This window comes from Paramacrobiotus metropolitanus, unplaced genomic scaffold, assembly GCF_019649055.1.
Source record: "Paramacrobiotus metropolitanus isolate TYO unplaced genomic scaffold, Prichtersi_v1.0 Parri_scaffold0000077, whole genome shotgun sequence".
NCBI classification, from domain to species: domain Eukaryota; kingdom Metazoa; phylum Tardigrada; class Eutardigrada; order Parachela; family Macrobiotidae; genus Paramacrobiotus; species Paramacrobiotus metropolitanus.
This window is the reverse complement of record NW_026570297.1, coordinates 409,377-433,461: the sequence shown is the minus strand read 5'-3', so window position 1 is coordinate 433,461 and position 24,085 is coordinate 409,377. Positions and strand designations below refer to the sequence as shown.

The 24,085-nt window shown below is 41.9% G+C and overlaps 5 protein-coding genes across 5 annotated transcripts; 3 read left to right on the top strand and 2 right to left on the bottom strand.

Annotated features, from left to right (window-relative positions):
• Nucleotides 1–1,173: 1,173 nt before the first annotated feature.
• Nucleotides 1,174–6,901, bottom strand: LOC129595369 (low-density lipoprotein receptor-related protein-like). The gene is made up of 11 exons (XM_055492357.1): nt 6,692–6,901; nt 5,916–6,197; nt 5,456–5,657; nt 4,929–5,237; nt 3,999–4,584; nt 3,340–3,495; nt 2,672–2,907; nt 2,291–2,588; nt 2,019–2,208; nt 1,687–1,899; nt 1,174–1,296 (listed from the first exon to the last, which is right to left on the bottom strand). The coding sequence occupies exons 1-10, from the start codon at nt 6,750–6,752 to the stop codon at nt 1,736–1,738; spliced, it is 2,484 nt and encodes an 827-aa protein (XP_055348332.1). The 5' UTR covers nt 6,753–6,901; the 3' UTR covers nt 1,174–1,296; nt 1,687–1,735.
• A 999-nt stretch (nt 6,902–7,900) lies between these two features.
• Nucleotides 7,901–9,712, bottom strand: LOC129595393 (fibroblast growth factor receptor 4-like; the record flags this gene model as incomplete). Its single annotated transcript, XM_055492388.1, has 4 exons — nt 7,901–8,099; nt 8,736–8,962; nt 9,033–9,418; nt 9,637–9,712. Coding segments are annotated over 4 exons (888 nt in total), but the record flags the coding sequence as incomplete, so codon positions are not given.
• Nucleotides 9,713–12,392: 2,680 nt separating this feature from the next.
• On the top strand, nt 12,393–14,235 carry LOC129595410 (uncharacterized). Its single transcript, XM_055492412.1, has 3 exons — nt 12,393–13,620; nt 13,731–13,904; nt 14,108–14,235. Exons 1-3 carry the CDS (start codon nt 12,502–12,504, stop codon nt 14,165–14,167), a joined length of 1,353 nt encoding a protein of 450 aa, XP_055348387.1. The 5' UTR covers nt 12,393–12,501; the 3' UTR covers nt 14,168–14,235.
• A 51-nt stretch (nt 14,236–14,286) lies between these two features.
• On the top strand, nt 14,287–18,354 carry LOC129595392 (uncharacterized). The gene is made up of 2 exons (XM_055492387.1): nt 14,287–14,889; nt 16,747–18,354. Exons 1-2 carry the CDS (start codon nt 14,287–14,289, stop codon nt 18,097–18,099), a joined length of 1,956 nt encoding a protein of 651 aa, XP_055348362.1. The 3' UTR covers nt 18,100–18,354.
• Nucleotides 18,355–21,905: 3,551 nt separating this feature from the next.
• LOC129595391 (uncharacterized) lies at nt 21,906–23,019 on the top strand. The gene is made up of 3 exons (XM_055492386.1): nt 21,906–22,442; nt 22,663–22,830; nt 22,909–23,019. Exons 1-3 carry the CDS (start codon nt 21,906–21,908, stop codon nt 23,017–23,019), a joined length of 816 nt encoding a protein of 271 aa, XP_055348361.1.
• The last annotated feature ends 1,066 nt before the right edge of the window (nt 23,020–24,085 follow it).

The window sequence follows — 24,085 nt, the reverse complement described above, 5'->3', positions numbered from 1 at the left end:
AATTGAGCTGAATTTTATTAGGTTGCTCTCCGATTTACGTATTTACTGCAAATTTCAAACGCATTTAATAAAATGCGTAATATCTGTACGAGTACACCTGTTCAATGATCTATGGAGACAGAGCGTCTCAGGAACTTCGCGGTGCATTTCCGCGTCCAAGCTACCTGCACTTATTCCTTATTCGTGGTTACAGATTGAGTGAACTGTTTCTCATGCTCATGCGCTGAAGCAAACTGTTACCACAGTTACGAATGATGCCACTATAACACTTCGCTTCTTTTTCACAGACGCCTGTTATCGCAACAGCAAAATGAGAAAAAATACAATACTCGCACACCAGTAGATAGCCGCAGGTTTACCTTTAGTTAAATTTCTAAGGCATCACTGAAATGCGGCACCGGCCTTGTGTAACGTCTTCGCGACATACGACAATATTTCAGTGTTGCAAAAGGTAACGTTGTTTTTTGCTAATTGGCATCGGCTGCCTCGGATCGTTGTTCTGGACCAATAAATTTTATGTGACTGGTATCTACCGATTAGTGGGATCTTTATCCTTAAGTTCCTTTTACGTAGGTTTATTTTTTTTAATTTAGAATTTTAATGCAAAAAAACGATGGGTGCGTGAAAGTGCAAGATTGGTAAAAACTGAGCAAATGGCCAAGCACATGGCCAACTGACCAACTGCCATTAGAATGGCAATGGCCAAGTACAGAGTACTTACTGTATTTAAGTGATTTGCCGAGGTTTATTGGAGATGTTACAAACTTTCCAGTCCGTTCGTTATAACTAAGACACTCGTAAAATTTCTCCCTTTGCCCAAATGAACGTTTACACTAGCGGTTCTGAGGATAATCTCGGCTTCGAAGCGTTTTGGCCATTCTAAGAGAGAAACTATGAGGTCAACGATGAAATTTACCGTTCATTATGAAATAAAAACAAATTGCGCAAAAGCAAATATATCCATCATTTTGGTCGTCCATGGCAGCGCTGGCACTCGTAATATTCCAGTTTTTAAGTAAATCGGTGGGTGTGCAACCGTTTTCGTCCGAACCGTCCGTACAGTCCGGATCTCCATCGCACACTAACGCCTCCGGTATGCAGGCGGTGTTGTTGCACTTGAAATCTGTTGCGTTGCTACATGGAGAAAGGGCGCAGTTCATCTCATCAGAAGCATCCAGACAATCAGTAACACCGTCGCAAATGGATTCCATTGGAACACAAGCTTTAGTACTATTGCATCTGAATTGATTGGTGTTGCCACAACGCAAAACGGTGGAATTGGCTTGTCCGATGACGCTAAAATACAAGACGGCCGTTTAAAATATGCAAGTACTCGTACTAAAGTGAGGGCAGGTAGTACGAGTGCAACCAGTTCGGGACCGTTAGTACAAATGCTAAATGTAACCCAACAGATGCTCCGCCAAACTTGTGACCTAGAAACGCCTCATAAGTACTCTGTAAGTAACTAAACTGTGTTTAAACTTTAGATACAGTAAGACTGATAAGTTTAATAAGTACATACTTATACGAGGGAGGCTGGCTGCCGTCACCCGGTTGGAGTAACGGTACGGAGTTTCTAAATTACGAGTATTAAAGCCCAGTAGCATATTGTGATTTTTGAGGACGGTTTGCGCGCTCGAATTTTTGCCTCAGCACATAAATTACGGTTAATTACCACTTACCTACCGTTTATTGCATAACTCTGGAGTTTCGTCAGAGCCGTCGCCACAATCATTTATTGAGTTGCAGACGAAACGTCGAACGATACACTTTTATTGGCACACCGAAATCGCACAGACATCGAGACATTGATTACTGATTCCGTGCAATCCGGACACCGTTCAGGTAGTTCATCCCAACCACTCGGGCAATCTCTTCTTCCGTCGCAGAAGACACTTTCTGAAACATGTTGACACAACCGGGTGTACGTTTCACAATAAGCTCTTTGACTGAGGTCTGAGTTGTAACGCAGTGTAATAAAGTTACACGCTCAGGTGTATAACGTGCACAGTTCTTACTCGACACGCATTTGTAACTTGAGGGCGTTCCAAGACAACGGCTCCAGCCCGGCGAGCAGCCTCGTTGACCACAGACGATGCGTGGTTCGTCCGATCCATCGGAACAATCATAATCTCCATCACAGTACCATGTCGCCGGAATACAGCGACCATTCGCTCGGCACTTAAACTCCGTCACGGCATCGCAAATCTACTAAGTACTTAATGCAGGCAAACTTCATGTATGGTTGCTGTTTTATGATCCAAGTGATGCAAATGTTACAGTACCATACTTTTGCTTTGCATAGGCTTAGGATTTCGTCACTGTTGTCTCCACAGTTGTTTTTACCGTTACATACTACTCTGTCGGAAATGCAGTTCCCAGTTTTGCACTTAAATTGTCCTTCCTCACACGGTAAATCGCATAGCATCTCGTCCGAGCCATCTCCACAATCGTCTGTACCATCACAGATGTCCGACGCATTGACACAAAAACGCTGATTGCACTGCAATCTTCCAGCTTCACAAAACCGTGCTGGACAGCGCGCACCCTCATCAGAGCCGTCTTTACAGTCTTTTTCTCCATCACATCTATAAAAGGTTCATTAATAGGCTGCGAAATGTTTCTTGAAGCCATCACTAACACCGAACGACTTAGAAAAGACACAACTGACTCCCAAAGCTTATCGATGCATTTTTCATCTGGCTTGCCGCACTGGAACTGATTGGCGTAACAATTGGCGGTGCATGTATGATTGTCAGGCTGCAACTTGAAGCCTTTTGGGCATAAGCATCTATAAGTGGGTGGGGCGTAAGCGGTGAATTTGGGGGATATCAGGCAAAGGTGCGAACATCCACCGTTTTTCACACAGGGGTTGGTATAATTTGGTTGATGGATTGTGTTCCAGATCTGTAGGTACAGTACATAATTACTGTATGTTCATAAATTGCCATATTACGCATCATAAATCCGGAGGGTCAACGGGTTTAAATGTGCTACTCAGTAGACACCATACCACGCAATACCAGGTATATGTATTCGTACAGTGTCTAACTGTAAGGGGGATAATTTTCCTGAAGTTTTTGTGTTCACAGTACATGCGGAGCAACGCGACAATATTACGGTATGGTACATTTTGAATCTGATATCCGCGTGACGCGTGTTACGCTTCGCAAGAACCGATCCCTGGTGGTCATGACTGAATACTGTGACTAGTGACTACTGACCACTCAATGCGAAGTTGAAAACGGGCAAGGCGATCAGTACTTTATACATGATTATTGTACATAGATTGGCCTTGAGATATGCCGGCTGTCGCAGCAACTCTCTTTCGTCTCGTACCTTTATTTCTGGTTTAAAACGGGCACTTTGCTGGATCATTGTCCCTTTGGTGTCCACAAACATTTGAGCTTTCATTATAGCTTTTAAATCTCGATCGCTCCAGTACACCCATCCTTCAAAAACCGCCAGTGATACGACATCCGATACAGGTAATATCTGCACAACAAAAGCGTAATATTGATTGAATTTGCTGAGCGAAGCTCTCTTTTTGTACCATATTGCGAATAAAATTCACTAAAACTGTAGTAATAGTACTTTAACAATGCTTTTATGCTACGAAGGCATTCAAAATGACTTTATTTGTGTGCAGCCCGGTTTTGTTCTCCTTAGGTCGGTGGAAACTTATGCCACATTTCCAATTATGATGATTATGCTGAACTGCCAGGGAAGAATAAACGGAACACTGCAGTACGCTAACATATTTAAAATCATTTTTAATGAATTTATAATCAAGTTTTTATACGATACTAAACTGGTACTTTGAATCCGTCATTCTACTCGTATTATATTATGTGCAAATCTTTTTCCATACCAAAAAACAGGCGTCCGTGTCATGATGCAGAAATTGCAGCATAACTTTCATAAACTAATGCCACGCGCTGCCGCCCTTTATTAGTTCAACAACATTGTGCCACCGGCTCCAGTCCGGTGACCCTTACCTTGATTCGATTTTTTCCATCGAGCTGAGCCATTTCGATGGCATGCAGTTGTGAGTCGCCCCATATGATCCTTTCTCCAATGTAGTCAATAGTTAAAGCATTTGGCCAAACCAGCTTTGAGGCGATGATGCGCTCGAACATTGTGCCATCCATGCCGATTCTTGCAATAAACGGGATGTTCCCCCAGTCCGTCAGATAAACATACCCAATACCCGGATGCACGGCAATCGCTCGAGGTTTATCCAACCCATACCGCAGCAAAATGTTTCTTAAGGTCCCGTCCGTCTGTGCTACTTCCAGGGTTTTCTCGTTGTTATTCGTCCAGTAAATCTTTTCCGTGACCCAGTCAACAGCCACATAATCCACGCTGTTCGGTTTGTGGAACAGGATATCCTCTCGTCTGTCAACTCCATCAAGTTTTGTAATATTCACCTTTGAAATCCGTCCTTCCTTTCTGACCATAAAGTACACCGTGCCCTTTGCAATGGCTACATCGAATCCGCTTGGCTCCCGTATAATATTATTTTTGATAGTTAAAAGCGACCGATTCTCATTGGTGCTGATTTTACTCAGGAACATGTCATCACTGCAACAAAGTTCCTAGGTGTGATCGATGTGTTAACTTGTACAGGCAATGCCAAATTGCCAATTACTTTGAAAGTTTGGAAATCAAATAGCCAATAAGTAGAGCAGGAAAAATAACTCTTCTAGCTTTTAGAATAACCCACAGCTCCCAAAACAGAAGTTGCATTCCGCGGGGAGCTTCTACGCTTGCCACAAAATTTAGATATCTCCTATAATTATGATCTTTTGCTACGTCGGCCAACCCCACTGATGAACTGAGACTACTAAGTGATTACTGACATCGCACTACTCATAGTTTCGGAAACTAAAAACGCATATAAATATGTTACTGTCATTTTAGGATACCTGAACAACAGCCACGTTTCCTCGTTGCCCAAACGTTTGCAAGACGTCGGCCCGGTTTGTGTATAGAAGGTGGTGTTACATGAGCATTTGTAGGACCCTGGTGTGTTATAGCAATACTGATCACAGGCACCCGGAAGTTCAAAACACTCGTTTATATCCCGGCATCCTTTGCCGTCAGGCAAGAGCGCATAACCTGAATTGCAAGCGCATCTATATGCTGCTAAAACCCTGGCGGGCATGTTAACACAAATATGGCTGCATTGATGATTCGTTGAATTCAGACATTGGTTCTCACATGCAATCTCGTCACTGCAAAGTTACAAACTGTTTACTTTTCATTTTTCCAGTTTTTAAACGGTGAGTTTATTTTTCCACTAATAGCAATGACAACCTAAATATGGACAAAGAAGAAAGCTAAAAAACTTCAAACTGCTGTTTTGACTTTGTGATTTATTCTCAGTTAGTCGAAAAATGGATTACTTGGCGTATAATGGAAAATTAAGCAATCATCGGGATACATACAGTACCTGGCATCTTTGCAGTCTTTCAACTTGTTGCATACAGCAGATAATGGCATACATTCGCCAGTACTGCACTGAAACGAACTACTGTCGTTGCATTTCGAAGTGGTACAATTTCTCTCGTCACTTCCATCGCGGCAGTCGTTATCACCGTCACACAACCATCGGGACGGTATACAGCTTCCAGAAGAACACCTGCCTTCATTTACTGAAAACAAATCAAGCAAACTTTATGATCAGTCTCCGGTACAACAGGTTCAGCCTGCTCTTGCTAGGATGACCTTTGGTTTCTGCTGTGTGCTACTGTACAGTCTGTATGTAACTTAATTATTATCTAAACTTAGAGAAAACAGGCCATCAGCTGCATTTTTGTCGAAATATTATGTATGTACTTCTACGCAGTACAAACTCACCAGTCCTCTAGCAGCATTTGGGGTTTAGTGACGATTAATTTTTAATTAAGTACCTTCACACGGACTGTAGATGCACCCTTTGTGCTCATCGGACCGATCGCCACAGTCGTTTTCGTGGTCACATTCCTGAAGAGATGAAATGCATAGCCCGTTTGCACATTGATACTGACCAGGGCCACACGGGGCTATTGGTGGACATCCTGGTTGTTTTTCATCTTGCCCATCCACGCAGTCTGGATTCCCATCGCACACCCACTTGCGGTTGATACATGAATTCAGTTCTTGTTGAAGGTTACACTGGAATTCGTTGGCGGAACAATTGATAGCCACATTTACTGCAAACCACATTTCTAGTTTTCTCACAAATACACAATCCACAAGATTAAGTCGAAGTCTCTCAGATTTTATAATTCACACTATTAAAACACATGCCATGCAAATTAAATTGTGCATGGTCCGCCAGGTACACTGTAACTATGACCGTAAGCTTTGCGAAATAAAATTAATGAGTCGTTCAGTAAGACCTTTGACGTTGTACCTAAAACGGTATGGGCTACAGACGGCTCACGGTTTCATTTTTTCCACGTGCCGCTAAAATGTATCTGTACAGGTTATTAGGAGAATGTAGTTTCTTTTAAGGCATAGGGCGTAAGGGCCCATTTTGTTAAAAGGTTCAAAAAGCGTAAACGATACATGCACCAAAGAACCGGTTGTGCATTACTTCTACCATTTATGCAACGCGCACTACTTCTCCCATTTATTTTAAATGCTTCGCGTTTACCCTTATCGATACTCGCATTTAGTCTGTGGTCACTGTCACTGTACATACCCGAAACAGTCCACTGCACGCCTGTAAGTACTGCAAACACAGCTGTCGTAATAAGCTTCATATTGGTGCAAATTAGTCACCCGAATTCCTAACGGGAGGAACGCATCGAGATCTCTGATATAGATGATACGGAACAGAAAGGTCTGTAAGGCGATGCGGAAAACTGAGTTAATATCCAGTATTACGAGCTGCACCACAAGCTGTAAAAATTTTTTTTGCAAACGATGAAGGAAGTACTGGTAGCTTTATGTACACTTCTATGGAGAATTCCGTCAAGCACGCCGTTATCTGTATCGTATACTCAAAGCCGAGATTGACAGCATGCCCAAATCTACTTTTCTTCGATTAATCAACTTTTCAGTAATATCTGTTTTTGTTTCCATTACAGTGGCAGCGTGATGTAAAATGCGCTAACTGGTTTTTGTCTTCATTGAATAAGCTCCCCGGTTTCGACAGATAATTACTACATTAACTACCATGAATTACTGTATTGTTGTTGTTGCTAATTCGTGATCCATTAATTATTGCACCTGTCACCATCATTGTCTGTGTGTCAGTACGTCAGTAGTCAGCTCTTATTGTAGTCCGTAGTTAGTTTTGCTCTACTTCATCGTGCTTAAAAACAGACTCTTTTACTGAAATCCATTATATTACTCAACAAATAGATATCATGTATATTTCTAATATTTTATAAACAGTGTCCCACGCTGGAGAGCATACTGCAATAGTTACTTGTAGTAAGTACAATAATTGACTGCTCCCATCTAGCACACTTCAACATTTCTCAACAACCGATGCGACAGACATATACCGATACCGTATACCAATACCGTATACCCTGAATCCCTGAACATACACGTATTTAAAATTTCTGAAAGTACAAAAACATTACAAGTAAAAAGTTCTTTATGCTTGATTTTCTCCATGCGCAAAGTGCGAGTGGTTGTCGAGAGGGACATTTTCTTATGAAGTCAAGAGCGGAGCGGGTCACTTTTCCAGTTCTCTTGATCCTGTTATTTTAGTGGTGCTGTATGTGGTTAAAAACCACCTGCTAGTTTTGTTTCACAAAACTGTTCTATGCCAGTGTGCCGGGAATCAAACTGGCTGCGCAAGGATATCGTTACCCTCCGATTTTAACTGTGTAGTGTGTATCGTATGCCTATGCACAATTAAAAAAGATTAATAAAATTATGGTATCCGGCAGAAACCTCAAGTTGGTGTTTGGGCTTCGCCAACTCTCTCCAGGAGATCGTGGTGCTCTTCGTTAAATTGCGTGTACGTGTAATCCAGACTGAGATAGGAGACCTCTGCTTCAGGATCTACAATTGTCCGTAGTCGTTGGGTGAGACGGGGGAAAGTTGGCCGATCATCCGGCGACAGCTTCCAACAGTCGCACATTAGGCAGTAACTAAAAAGAAATTTCGTTTAAGTTTTGTATGAGTACACGTTATAGCGTGCATGTAGATGCTATACATTACTGGTGTAATCGATATAATATTAATAGTTACAGAGTATGTACTAAGGAAGTGCAGTGCTGTTGGCTGACAGCCATAGTGCCATTATCCATACACTAAAAGACCGAAGCGAAGCAGGAACCTGAGTTGCAGGAACTGTTAGTGTTTACTGAGTTTACAAAATACAAACGTTGACCCAACACGACAGATATGCTTTCGAAAACATAACACTTATCGGTCTTATCCTAATGTCTGCTGCCGAATGGGAATAAAAAGTAAATTATACAAGTATAATTACTGTTATTAATATCGGGTTTTACGGTATTAAAACAGTCTTATTTATTATATTATTTCGTCTGCATTTAGTATATTTCTTTTTAAAAAATTTTCCCCACTCTAGCTTTTACTTATCATCCTGTTTTATTGTTAATACATGTTTATATTTGTAACTATTATTTCCAGATCCTAAAAACTGCAGATGCGTGAGCAACGTGACCGGCAAAAAAGGCGCGTTTCTTGAACATAGAGGACTTTCGCTTCACCTCGTGTCGATCATGTACGTGTAGAGGCCCTAAATTAGAGAAACTCACATAACACTGGGACAAGTTTCCGTTTGCTCCAACCGTAATCCATTTCTCAAAGTTTCGACAAATTCAAAAACAGTATCGCCTCGCACTAAGTTGTTGTCGCTGTACGGAACTTCGCCTAGACTGAAGATTTCCCACAACACCACACCAAAAGACCAGACATCGGATGGCTGAGAGAAATTTTTGTATGCGGTTGCTTCAGGTGCCATCCAACGTATGGGCAAAGCTTCCTGAAATTACCGGATGATATGCCATTGTTTGTAAGTCCAATCAGCCTTCAGAATAAATTAGTGCTCCTACCTTCGGATCAGGTGCCACAACGTGTCCCTCTTGCCGGGCCATCCCGAAATCGGAAATTTTCGCCACTCGTTCATCGCAAATCAAAACATTCCGGGCAGCCAGATCTCTATGGATTATAGACCGTGTGGCGAGGTATTCCATACCGCGACTGATTTGGTACGCAAAACTCAGCAGCGTTCGTGTGGAAAGAATATGCATATCCGAATCATCTGCCGTCTGCGGATGTACTTGGTCGGCTTCGCGCTGAATTCGTTCGGCTTCATTTTCATCGTACGGCTGAATATCACCATTCAGGGTATGGTTATAAAATCGCTGCCCACGGTGTGATTTCAAATTTTTAAGCAACGACCCGAATCTCGCATATTCCAGCAGTAACAACAAATCCCCTAAAAAAAGTTGCAAATCTTTACACACTGAATAGTTTTTGTATTGGTCAATATTGTTTTTTTTTTGCTACAGTAGTACTGCGTAGAACATAATGGAAAGAGGTACATATGCTAAAATTTCGTTTCGACCGATTCGTCAGGTCATTCATATATTGATCCCCAGCTTTCAGATTTGTCCTTACAACCAGACCTTCGATGCGGATAATAAAATTAAGGACCTTTCAAGATGACTCCGAGTAAATTGATGATATTTAGATGCCGACCAGCTTTTGCCATGATAGTAAGCTCCTGTGACAGCTGGCGAATTTGATGGCCATCATGTTTGTTTTTGGCACCCTTCACGGCGACGTCTACTGGACCGATATGCCCACAAAGTTCTTCGGCGACGGCTTTCCGTACCAGGCCTGTTGCTCCTCTTCCCAAAACAATGTTTGCTGCAAGACACACAGAGCACCTTTCAATCGTGACCTATGGCTTTAAAGAATACGCTATTTGAAAGTCGAAACACAACGATACGGTGAACTGCATTCCGGAGCACAATTCAATAATTATGTTTTTTTGCATTTCGGGCACTTGCACATACTTTTTTCTTTACCGGCCACCCTGCTGCAGTAAGAGACGTTCCAACTAACTACTGACAATTTCTTTATGAAATCACGTCTGTGTTTTGTAGTGTAAAGGAATAGAATGCCCATAAGTCTGATTTAATCAATTTTTGAAAACATTTTCATGTGAATCGATGGGCGGAATTTCCGGTCTTTATTGAACGGAATGCGAGAAGCAGCGAAGTACACCATCTTTGACCTTACGCGCGCAAATGCAAACACTCACAGATACGGAGTTTAATCAAAGGTATTTCCAGCATTTTGAAGTACTCCAACAACGCAGCGTCCAGGGCAATGTGACCCGGGTGGAACGGTGACAGGGTGTCCGACATTTGTATCCAGGACATAAAAGGGCTTTGACGCCGGTGTTGGCGGGTCACTCGACGCATGCTGGCTTCTCCGAGCCTTCTCTTTCTGTGCTGGAATATTAGCCAAAATACAACGGTGGCAATAACAATAAAAGCAGCTGGCGTAACCACTCCGAGCGAAATCGGTAGTGCATTGTTTGAATTCTCTGGTGCGACAGCAGTAATTTTAAAGAGAACGGATGATATATTTGTGGGCAAAGGCGATTGGCTTAGTACAAGATAATCAATCCAAAATTCATCTGTCGGTAGAGCTCGGATATCGTCAACATAGCTTCGATTTGGGACGATATTGTACGCTATGGCGTTCGGCATCAGTGCAAGAACAATCTGCACACCGAGTAACCTTTCTAATCCCGGCACGGTCATATCCAGCACTAATTTCCCATCCAACAGCCAACCCAGCTTTCGGGCTGTCCAAACCAGTCTGAGAATGTGGAAGTCAAGCGACAAATCCGTATCACTATTAAGCACGATAGTTTGATTACATCATCAATGCAAGCTTTTCAGTTTTAAAGTCGTTAGTGCTAATGGTACAAATACTTAAAGTTGACTGACATCCGATCCATTGTCTTGCAGATTACCTGTAATACACGCGCGTCAGGCTGTAATTACCGCCCGAACTGTTTGTGTAGCGCAAACGGCAGTATAAATGATTCGGATAGGTTCGGACAATCGACAACACGATGCCGAATTGCGAGTCTTCACCACTGCACTTTAGCAATTTTGTTTGTCGACAATATAAATCGGCGAGCGCGATCTGCGCTACTTCATACACCGCACGAGAGAACTTCATCCGGACACTTAGTTCCCCGCCAAGTTGGAAATCAAAGCGATTCTGGGTGTAGACTTTACCGGATGTGAAATCGAATCGGGAGTGCTCAAGTTTGTTTGATGTTCTAATGCGCAATGCGTTGGTATCGACGCGGATATTGTCGGTGGTCGTCCGGATGGATTCGTTTGCAAAGACAGGTGGATATTTCTGCTGATCAACTGTCCACTTCGAAACGTCCAGACTACCGACGTTAAAGTCATCACGAAAAACTTCCGTTATGTTGGCGCTAACATAGATCAGGACGGCAGTTAGCCAACGGCTAACATGCGCTAACGCGCTTAACGACAAAAACCTGTTATTCATATTTGGAAAATCTATTTTTATACTAAAATATAAAATCTAAAGTGTTAGTCTTGAACAGTGCATCGAATACCGGTATTAAAAGCCGCTGCTACGGGGCAGTACGCATATGCGTTTAAGCAAATGCTTTTTGTGGCATTGATGTTGTAATAAGACTATACAGTGGCATATTATTACGTGTAATGCTGTAATTGCATTTTTGTCTAACGTTGTGAAAAAACCAAGCACTCAATAGTAATTATCAAATAATCCCGGAGGGAAATTAAGTATAGTTTCATCTTCAATGAATGTCAACCATATTCTGTGGTAATTGTTCCGTTGCCTCAGCTTGTACGTGTACTTGCATTCTTGCTGAAATACACTACTGTGACGTTATGGTGACTGCTCATTATACTCGTAACAAGCATTGTTGTAGAGTGCATGTACATTTGTAAAATCTCCAGTATGATACGGTTGGGGGCGTTAGTCCTTTTCCTGTCTAGTGTCAATGCCATAACTCATAAGGCGTGTGAGCGAGCTTGTCTGATAAGTAATAAAATTATGACAAAATGCAAGAAAAACATGCGTGAAAGCGTGTGCTTGCGATTACACTGTTTCCATCAATAAAAGCATCGATTTTACATTAAAGTTCAAGCTGACACAAACACTATGGCTGGCGACTTGGCGTCATCCAAAACGTCCGCATCAGCATAATTGTCCTGGTTCTCCATTGTTTTCACACTCAGGCACTCACTATTTACCTAGTGCACCAAATGCACGGTGTATGCCGATAGTGTTCGTTCTAGATTCCGTCAAAAACATGATGTAGAATTACAGAGTACACTCATTCAGTCTCCGGATGTAAGTGCTCGGCTGCGCGTTTACCCAGCTGCCCATGTTATACCCATTAATTCTTCTTCGAGTCCGTCAATTCAGATGCCGAGTACGGCAAATATACCGATCACTAGATTCCGCTTCTGGTAACAGCAAAAGTACAGTATGGGATCTCAGTACAAGTGTATCGAAATCTTCTACATCTTGTTTGCCGCTGTCGGCATATTTCCGCATTTTTTTCGTGTGGCAATCGATCAGCCTGCAAAGTTCGAAGCTCATGGCCGCCAGCGGCTGTACCGTATACTTTCTGTTTTGCTGTACATTTGGTCAGCAGCGCTGATCAGCTGTCTGCTTGTGTACAGTTCCATTTTAACATACTTCTTTTCCAAATCATACGAAGCCGACGACAAGATGAGTGAAATCCTCCTAAAAGGCTTCATGGGTCAATGGACCGCCATTGCGTGGTTAACTGCAGTGAGCTTTGCTGTTAAAAGCCGAAAACTACCAAAGGTCATAGGAGACCTGGAACTCAATCTCACCAGCGTGCGATCGGAAATGAGGAATTTCGTTTTCTTCAAGCGAGAAAATTATTATACAATCCTGGTAATTGTAGCGACGGTTCTGTTCGTTGCACTGTCAGGCGTCTGGGTATGTTTGATTGCGTCACCTATGGAAGTACACACAATACTAGAAGGGATACGCGTTATTATAATATCCATACCAACTAACCTTACCCTTCCGAATAACCCAACAGCGAATGATTATGACGAATACGTTAGAAAATTGGCCAATCAGAGTATCGGGGACACTTCATACACTGTAACACTGCAAAATGTTCTGGTAGACGGAGATATTCTGGGCAACATCACCAAGCCCTCAACCACAGCGGCTTTATTGGGAGTACAAATACTTTTCATGCTGATTACTTTACCACTACATGCCGGCTTAAAAGCTGTGAATAAGCAGTTAGAGAATATTTTCGATGACACAAAAGTGTATGACGGAAAAATGTTCTCAAGCTTGGAGAGCGTGTTTTCACGACACCTTAATTTGACGCTACGTATCTGTGAACTGGACGATATATTCGGACCGGCACTGCTGTGGTTGTTCGTTTCGGACATGTACGTTATTGTGACGGGACTCGGCCTTTTGAAGGGGAACAATCAATATGCCAGTGGCATGTTTTCTGATGAATTCACAGCGGAAAAGTTCGGTCGTAGTATATGCTTGGGGATCGCTTTATTGTTTTTGCGGATGTTTTGTGCTATTCGCGTTAGAGAACAGGTAAAGTCGTAATTTTATCTAAATCTCTCTTTAAAGGCATTTTACTCTTTTCTGTTCTGCCTAGCAAGGGTCAATAGCGAGTAAGGTTAACAATTTACATTTGTTTACAGGCCGATGCTTTTGGGGTGAAATCAGCAGTTCTTATGGAGCGGCATAGAATTTTCGATCGATGCAGTCACACCGATGCGGCATGCTTCCAAACAGTCCACAATCGTTTGGCCGCAGTTAAGGGCACTTTCACCCTGTTTCAGTTATGCCAGCTGAACAAAGAATTTGCTGCAACGGTATGTATCTACTGCAATAGTACGTTTCCTCTCAAGCACATTCTTTTCATATAATTGTGTATTTCCACACGGAAAAGCAATAACAATAAATCTGCTGCAGATATACAGATTTATTACGTATTTTGCGGGAATTAACATGCAACCACCAGTACACAGTATTCTTTTTGCATGACATTTAATTTGACGACGTTCTTGCTCTACAGGTTATTGGAGCCATGCTCACAAACGGTTCGCTCAGCTCGAATGCGGATCTATTTTTCTGAATATTTTTGACTACGATATTCCGCATCCGGGTTGTGTTTTTGCACAGTAATTAGTGTAGGTCACGCGGTGACCTTTAAGGGCTCCATCTCTTGGAGCTTCTCCCACGTATCCACCTATCATGGGACACAAATCAGCAACCAAAGCACCGTCTCGTACCATTCCCCAGTTACTGGAAAGTTTCAAGGATGAAGTGAACAAGCACGCCCGGCCAACCTCGGCCCAACTCAAAGGAATCGTCGACGAACTTGTCCCTTTTCTTAGCCGCCTTGTTGATCACAACATCGAGCAGCATAACCGAATTCTGGACCTTGAACGGGAAATATATCAGCTGAAGAAATTGAAGGCACCTGTCAATGCCACCGCAGGGCCGGGCACCGTGCCCGCCACAGTCAATCTCGCTTCTCAGCCACATGGATTACAGAAGCGCCATGTTCCCCACAGCAACCCCCAAAATGTGACGCCCAAGCAGATTCCAAAGACGTATGCCCTGATTGTATCAGCCGACAAAGAGAAGTCAGACGGAAATGGTAGTCACCATATTGCTGTCGATGAGATCGAAAAGAAGTTACCACAATGTATACCTGACGCCAGCGCGAGATTTAATATGGAGCAAGTACGGCGCACTCAGAACGACAACATCGTCATCCGTTTCCGGGAAGAGAGGGACCGCGACGCCGCGAAAGCCGAATTGGAAAAGCACAAAGATACCCTCGGATTTACGGTGAGTGAAACAAAAAAACGAGTAACAAGAATGATAGTAAAACGCGTGCCGAAAGATTTATCGGCTGAAGATTTTGAAAGAATTGTGTCGGAAAAGATGTCACCTATACGTGAAATCAGAGTAGCGAAAAAACTTGTTAGTAAAACAGAAGCGGTTAAAACATGTGCTATGGTAATTGAAACATCCTACGAAGGCTGTCAATTCCTTGAAAGGACTGGTAACATAAAGTTTGATTTTTGTGTGTGCCCAGTCGAACGTTACGTAGTGCGTTGTTTTAACTGTAGCGAAACTGGACATGTGGCGAAATTCTGTAAAATGCCGAATCAACGCACGGTTGTAAGAGAACCCGAAATAGCCGGTTCAAAAAACTTGCAGGAATAAAAAGCGGTAATATGCGTATGCGTATTATGAATGTTAATCCGAAAAATTTTCAAAATATAAAAATTAGATGTTGCAATATTAACAGTATTTTTTCAAAAAAAGAAGAAGTTAGGCAGTTTTGTTCTGAATCTGATGTTAGTGCGTTCACGGAAACGTGGGACCAAGAAATTTATTCCGACAGTTTTTTTGCCGACCTTCGCAAATTTAACGTTTTTCGCCGATGGCGTAAATCGTCGGACAGCCACGGTGGAGTCGCTTTAATTTTATCGAAAAAATTAAAAGGTTTTAGGCGCACAGATCTCGATAGAGATGATCTCGAGATTTTGTTCGTGGAATCGCCTGTTTTGGACTGCTTATTCGGTGTTATCTACATAAGACCATCAAAAAAAGCCTTGCTAATACCTCTACTTGTTGAACATTTACAAGAAAATCTGTCTGTCGAATTACGTAACAAGCTTATTTTGATGGGTGATTTTAATCTACCGGATATCTGTTGGACTAGTATGAAAGCCCCTACCACTGCTTCGCAATTGTTGCTTGATTCTTTAAAAGAATTTAACTTTCGCCAGTTAATACATTTCCCCACTAGAGAAAACAACATCCTTGATCTTTGTTTAATTTCTACGAACCGTTTTGTCACTGACGTTGAATGTGTGTCACCTCCATCCGCGTCAAATGACCATTATGCCTTTCAGTTCCGTCTTTATTGTAAACGTCGCAAAGCAGAATTTCAGTCGAGCGGTAAGCACTGGAATATTCTTCCTGATAAAATCGAACCTTTTCGAAATTCATTAATGGCGACAGACTGGCAATTTATTTTAACAAGTAGTGACCCATCCGTTATGGCGATGCAGTTTGAAAATGAGATTTTAAACGTAGCCCAACATTTTTGCCTACGGCGAACGTACAGCAAAAAAAATTGAAAAAGTATCCCTTAAGTATTCGCAAAGCGATAAATCGTAGAAATAGACTTTTCCGCAAAATGCTGCAAGAAAACAGTATAGCGAATAAAGACAGCTTGAAAGAATCGTGGAAGGCCGAATCTCGGAAAGTCGACGCTGTTCTCAAAGCGCATCGCAGAAACGCGATTTTAGACGTCGCAACAGCAACCCGAAATAATCCGAAAAAGTTTTGGCAGTTTATCAAACAAAGTGTTGATAAGAAGACACTGCCGCCCATCAAAACGCAAGAAGGTACCACCCTTTTTTCTGATCACGACAAGGCAAATAGATTTAACGAAACTTTTCTCGAGTCTCAAAACAGCTGCCCTTCCCATTGCGTAGTTGTGTCTCCCAAACCTGAAGACAGGGAAATTGCGTTTAAAATAAGCGATAGCGACGTTCAAACCGCTCTAAACGAAATGAAATTTTCTGCTTCGTCCGGTCAGTTCAAAGTCTCAAATTCTCTGTTAAAAGCTTGCGGAATCTCAATTGTTGCACCGCTTGTAACTTTATTTAATATTTGCGTCAAATTCAGTACATTCCCGTCGCACTGGAAGACGTCATACGTGACTCCTCTTCCAAAACGTCTGTAGATCAAACATTAATTACCAATTACCGCCCTATTGCAATTCTGCATCCAGTTTCGAAAATCTTTGAAAAGTGCATTGCCAACTATTTACGATGTTTTTTGGAAAGCAATTGCTTGTTAAGTGACAGCCAGTTCGGATTCCGTGCTAAGCGTAACACGGAACTGCAGTGTTTGGTTTTCTCGAAATTTGTTAAAGACTTTATTGAAAACGGAGTTGAAGTTGATGCGGTGATGTTAGACTGCTCCAAAGCCTTTGATCGTGTAGACCACCAGTCCTTGTTGACAACACTGGGCTTGCTTGGTGTTGACCCCGACGTTATTAGTTTGCTGGATGACTACTTAACTGGTAGAGAACAGATTGTGGTCGTGAATGGCGTATTTTCAAAAAGCGGGGTTACAACCAGCGGAGTACCACAAGGTTCAGTATTAGGTCCAATATTGTTTATCTGCGAAATTAATGGGATAGTGTTTGTTCTGCTAAATGGTAGCAGGATTTTTATTTTCGCAGACGATGTGTTCTTATGCAGGCCAATAAGAACGAGCGACGACTGCACGAAATTTCAAGAAGATATCGATGCCGTATTTAAATCAGCGGTTGAAAAACGATTGACCTTTAACCCGAAAAAATCAGTGCACATGCGCTTTTCCAATAAACGAAGTTTAAGTGACGTAAATAAATATTTTTTGAACAACGTCGAGATTGAAAGTCGCCCTGTCGTTAAATATTTGGGGTTAGTGGTCGATCGAAAACTGCGGTGGGGTGAGCATACGAGTAATTTGTGTATCAAGATTAGGAAACGTATAGGCTACATCTTATCGCTGTTTAACCATTATGACTCCGCGGCACTTATTTGTTTGTATAAAGCGTTAATTTTTCCACTTTTTGATTATTGCAGTCCCGTGGTAAAACCATTTCTCAAAACCCATAGAGACGATTTAGATAAATGTGCTTTAAAGTTCCTGAAAAGATTGCGAATGGGCAATGCGCGTACAGATTACAGTGGCAGGCTTCGCGAGATAAATTGGGATTGTGTTGAACTGCGTCGCATTAAAACGTCTTTGTGTGTTGCATATAAACTCGTATTCGGCATGATACCTTTTGGCAGCCATTTTTTTATTTGTTATGAGTCAGTTACTGCCGTCGATACTGTTGCAGGTAACACTCGGAATGCCGATCGGATGTCGCGCCACCCATTCCCGATTCAAGCTGCCAGAACAAGTTTTGTGGAACGGAAGTGCCAGCCAGCGAAAATTCTTTCTCATGGAGGACTGCTAAACTTTGGAACGACCTCAATTTAGATCCGTCATCGTACTGCTCACTGCAATCATTCCAAAGAGCATTGGAAGACGTCTCTTGGAAGGAGATCGCATCTGCTAACGACCATCTGCCGTCGAATAACCTTGACTTTTGTTAAATCGATGAAATTGATGAAATGTTTTACTGTTTTCTTATATAAGTTTTATTTGTTTTTTTTTGTAATAGATTATGTTGACCTGTCTATAGATCTCGATAAGGAGTGATTCCTTGTATCTGTAGACACTAAGCGATTAAAACCTAAACCTAAACCTAAACCTGACATACATTACCTTGCTATGGGAGATGGATAAGAAATAGGCATTCAATAGGCACGGATAAGAAATAGATTCCCACCTCTGACAACATTTTTGTTTTGCGGCAATATCGTAGCACACGTACGGCCCCGCTTCGAACACCTTGTTATTTTGTATTTCTGATGCTGATGGTTTGAGGGTTGCCATCTACAGAATCTATTTAACACCTTAAAATACGCCAACGACCTTTACTTATGGATTTTTTCAACGTACAAATAAATGGTAACTGATTCTTGCAAATGGTTTAAACATGGCAGCAAAACTCTTGTATTGCGCAAAAGAGACAAATAAAATACATTGGTAATTACACATTCATTACTTAGGAAGATGACCGTCACGCAGGTTTCCCAAAATTCATAACTGCGTAATGCTATTCTAACAGCATTCGTTTCAACCAAAAACAGGTCAAATCAGAACGGTGCAAGGACTGCAATCATACTGCAATGTGCTTTTCGAATCCGCTTTTAATTAAGTACCTTATTTTTTATCCATTTCCCACAAAAGCGTAATATACGTCAGCAGCACACCAATGACCTGCAAGAGTAAACAATCCAAAATACGGTTTCGAATCGTAACCGCGAGCATTGAGAATACAGCTCAAATTTTGCTCCCTTGATAACTTACCGTGGCGACAAACTCTCTGTTGAGCTGGCACATTTGATAGAGACTAAAGGTTCCCTTCATCGTTCCCAATCGACTGATGACTATTTGCAGATGGTGCAGATCAGCCGGTTGGCAGTAATCGGCAATATTGTGCTCCTCCATCAGAGCCGTTGCGTGGGTATTAAATTTGTTGGCCTGTTTAATGGGTAAGCCGTTCTTAAGAGATACACATGGTGTACATATGCAAATGCCATTAAACAAACTTCTCTACGGTAGACGAATAGTGCAAGAAGAAAGGGTGGGCGAACACAATGATGCTCATACCTACCTATATGCAAAGGGTCACTCGGCGCCACTCGTACCTACCTCTTCATGCACCTGAACAGCACAGTACATGCGTAGCGCCAAAAGCAGGAATCCCAGACAGACACTCCGCACAAACTTTTCCGCTGTGAACTCCTGTGCAAACGGTCCCTCGTTTCCAGTGTTCCCTTTCATTATGGCTACACCGGTTACAATGACATAGATATCCGATATAAACAACAACAGCAAAACCGGTCCAAATACTTCGTCCAGTTCTCGAATCCGTTTGGTCAGTTCTAGGTGCTGCGCGCAGAGCTGTCGTAACCTTAAAAAAGCACTCTGGTCAAACGTGTTTTTTCCCGACTCCTCAAAAAGCTGTAGCAGTCTCTTATTGACCGTGACCAGAGCTGCGTGAACTGGTAATGTTATCAGCATAAAGAGTGTCTGCACACCAAACAGCGCCATTGATAAAAGCGCCATAACAGCCGGTGCACAAAATAATGTGACAATCAACAATGTCATCATAAGATCTGCGTTTTCGGGATGTGTCTGTTCGGTACTAAAGGTCAGATTGTTGATTTCTGTGTCTCCAGTGATAATCGAGGAAACGTTGTAATTACTCGCAGCCTGGAGGAGAAACGGGAGACTGTCGTAGAACAACCGCATTACCATAGGGTTCGTGACAAGCATTATCCAAACAACGGACACGCCCACCAATAACACCGCCCCACTGAAAGCAACAAATTTGTACCCACCTCCACCGTTCCTAAATAGCCATATATTCAGCTGAATATTTTGAAGGCTGGCTTCCAGGTGGGATAACACCTGAGGCAATGTACGGCTTTTCTTAGCGAAACATAAACCAATCAGCAATGCAGCGATGGCCCATTGGTCCACAAAACACCTGAGTAACAGCTCGCTCATTTTGTCGTTGATTTTGAAAGTGCGGATAAAAAGATAAGCTAAAATGCCGGTAACAAACGCTAGACACAAAAACTGCAATGCCGACCATGCACAGACCGCCATAGACAAACACTTTAAGAGGAAGCGCTTGATTGGGGAATGTTTCCTTATGTTGTTTAAAACATCGAGACTGGAGAAGCTGGTGCAATGTGGAAAAATTCCGCCAAAAGCCAGTAAACTCAAAAGAGGTTTCAGTGCCGATAACAAGTTGTAGCTGCTCGTCGTCTTTGTCATTTTAGCAACAAAGTAATTCGGAAGAAAAAAGAGAATAGCGAAATTTCTTATGGTTATTGTGAGCCGGATGAATCCACATATAATCAGATCATGCGTTGCATAAAAAATTGCTAAAGTGCAGCCGTTCAATACTTACTGTGAAAGCAATATTCTGAGGCTTCCGGGTTTAGTCATAAGGGCAATTAGCAAATTTATTTGTCATTCCTGTTGACTTTACTTCCTTTCGTAACACGATTGTGTATACCGAGCAGAGTATGTACTGTATTTAGACCCTGGAGGATACACTTCAACTAGTGCTTGTACTTTCTGGTCTATGGATTCCTGCTGTTGTGAAAAGTTTCTTGCAAATGGATTACCAAATAAACAGTCTGCATGCGTTGCTAAAGGTCATTGCAAAAGAATTTTGTGGTTTATGCATGTGGTCGCTTGTATAGTTTGGTAATTATTACATGGATCTTCATTCTATTAAACTGTAGTGATGCACAGTGATGCACAGGCAAAGCAATGTTATACTTATTGCTGCTAGCACCAGGTACGTATTCCTTTGTCGTCTGATCAATTACATGTACTAGTATCGGGACGCGATGTGACGATTATGATCTGCTCTGTGCTGTGAAGTTTAACGCTGGAGATTTCCTGTAAATGCAGCCGGTCTGCCCCGCTCCGCTTTGGACTTTGATGACGTTGACATGTTTACCCGAATACGATACTATTTTCAGCTGGATGATTTCTTTCCGCGTGTGACATCGATCCAGATCGGGCGAAATCAATTCTTTTATATTTCTGAAGTATTTCAGTTTTCAGTATGACTGAATATGTACTGCAGGGTATGTTATCTCCAAATTGGGTTAATTATGCCAATCGTTTTTCGGTGAATAACTGCAGAATCCCGTAAATTGTAAAATTAATACCGTTGTCGAGAGATGCCCTTAAAAGCTCAGATATTAAGATTCGATCCAAACTTGTATCTTATTATCTTGCAAGTTCTCGGTTTAGCGCCAAATTTACGAAAGGCTGTTGTTCTCCGTAATCGCTCTTTAAACTTTACTCACCTTTCCGTATTATGGTCTTGCCTGGTGTTTTTGGTCATTTTGACAACGGCGACGGAAGATATGTACAACAACTACTTTTCACAACAGACAGGTTTATGGAAATTCGAAATATTTTCTACTTTATTTTTTGCATCCCAGGTCATGCACAACCTGCAAACATTTGTGGTTATGTTCGCTATCTTGTTTAAAAAGAATCAATTATACCCTCTCTGCACTCACGTCCAGTCGCTAACTGAAAGCTTGATAGTGACAGAAAAGCGGAAACTGAATTTTATCAGTTTTACTGTTTTCCTGAGCTCCCTAACCGGAATCACAGTGGCGTTATATTACATTTTTGGAATGGTTAAAGGTGTTAGTCAAGGATTTGCCCAACCACTATCCATTCTTTTCGGGTATTACAAGGCGCCGCTATGGTTAGGAATACCGTATTACGTCTTGCCTCGAATTTTAAAGCCGACCATCCGTTTCATGCTTTTGGGACTATTTGTCAGTTTGGCGATGCCACTTGGATTTGCATTCAGCGATATTCGTAATCGGTTGGAGTATCTGGCCAACAAACCAGACAACGATATGCTTTGCGTCGAACTACAAAAAGGTCACGCGTTGTTCCGGCGGTTGCGGTGTGCAGTTGCTAGTATAGACGGTGTGTTTTCGGTGATCAATTTGGCGGTTTCGTTACTGGAGATCCTCGTATGGTTAGCTTATGGTGCAGCCTTGTTGGTACCGTTTCGAAGCGACGCCCGTTGGGACTGCCGACGCACTGAGGCAGAGAAAGTCCAATGGGCAGCGCTATCCACTGCACTGCTGTCCATGGCGATCGTGGCAGTGTTTACTTTCACGATCCGGTTAACTTCCTGCATTTTCTGCCATGAACAAGTAAGAACCATTCATTTTATTGATTATTTTGCAGCACATTTATATATAAGCTTTCGTAAATGAAAACAAGGCTTAATAAACCGTCGAAAAAATTATGATAAGACGTCTTTGGATTGGCAAAAAAATGATCTAAAAAATAGCTGTCAACTCACGCATTTGCGAGCGATTTTGCCAGTAAACACTACTATAATGTTTTTTGAATTTGTTCCGATTAACGCAGGCTCTCTCGGTTAAGACAACGCTGCTGTACATTCGCCCAAAAATTGCGGACAGCGCGAAAGAGGAACTGGAACAGTTTCTTGAATCACTACGGGCATTAATCGACCACAAAATACCAGTATTTACAGCGTTTGGTTATCTTGACTTTACGAAGCAGTATATTACAATGGTAAATTTTTGCCAAGGTTCCGGCTGATAACAGTTTATACTGCATATATATATGTATGGCAGGGTTTTGGGTTCGTAGGTCACTGGAATTTTGGCGACATACTGTGTTATTTTGTATCAGAATCGTCAATCCCAAACGGAAATTGGAGACATACTGGATTACATTCGCAATTTCACGACTTCCGGATGACATTTTTCTCGTAGTGTACTTCTTAGAAAGAATGAATGTTTACTATTACCAACCAAGCATGCGACAGCTGGCAACAGGCATTAATTTTAGGATGTTTCTCAGTTGATGCGCCTGAATTGGGCGTTCCTTTTGGAAAAAGTATTATTTTTATTTGGTTTTACAGCGTCATACCTTCACAGTAGGTCAACAACACTGGCGTAGGGCGTTCCTTTTGTAAGTTTTGTGCCGATTTATTCAGTTGTTGCTGCCAAACAAGCAGATTTGGTTGTGAGTTACGCAAAAGTTGTACCTTTACAAGGAAACTATCCGTACAAAATGGGAAGCCAGTCCGAAGAATTCGTATTGCATCTGCTTGATCTGCATGCGTAGCATAGCGGTATCTATAGAAATACATTGTACTTGTAGCTACTGAGATGAGATTCGCACGCCTTTTAGTTGTGCATAGCTGTGAAGCTAATTACTGACAGCTGAGCAGCTGATGTGTTAAAGCTGCATCAGCAAGTGTAATTTTTATTATACTGAATTCTGCTAGTCACTCCGCCTGAACAAATAAAAGAAGGAGAAGATATTCGGTGAGGGATACCGATCAGCCCATGTCTACCGCAGTCAATCCATCAGTAATTTCAAAATAGCATCAGTTTAATGCTGCTTCGGCAAACCGATGTGCATTTTAAATTATTAATGTAAAACGATAATCAGCTTAAGTGGAACGTAAATTACAAGTGACCTATTAAAATTAATATTTTTGTTATCATGGAATCGACGTTTCGGCTCTTACCCCTTTTTCTCCTTTTGCTGGCGTCTGTTGGTTTGTACCCACATTTTATTCGACATGTCATTATGATAAAGAATTCCAGTAAACAGTCTGGGAAGTTCTGCTACCACTTCTTTCGATTATGTTCTTTACTTTTGTATATATGGTCAGCTGGGATCCTGCTGTCGTTACTCCTGTATATCTTCATTATAGTAGACATATTTTGGCACTCGTTCGAAAATACTGACAAAATGAGTGAGATCTTGCTGAAAGCATTCCTTTCTCAGTGGACAATCATTGCATTACTGATTA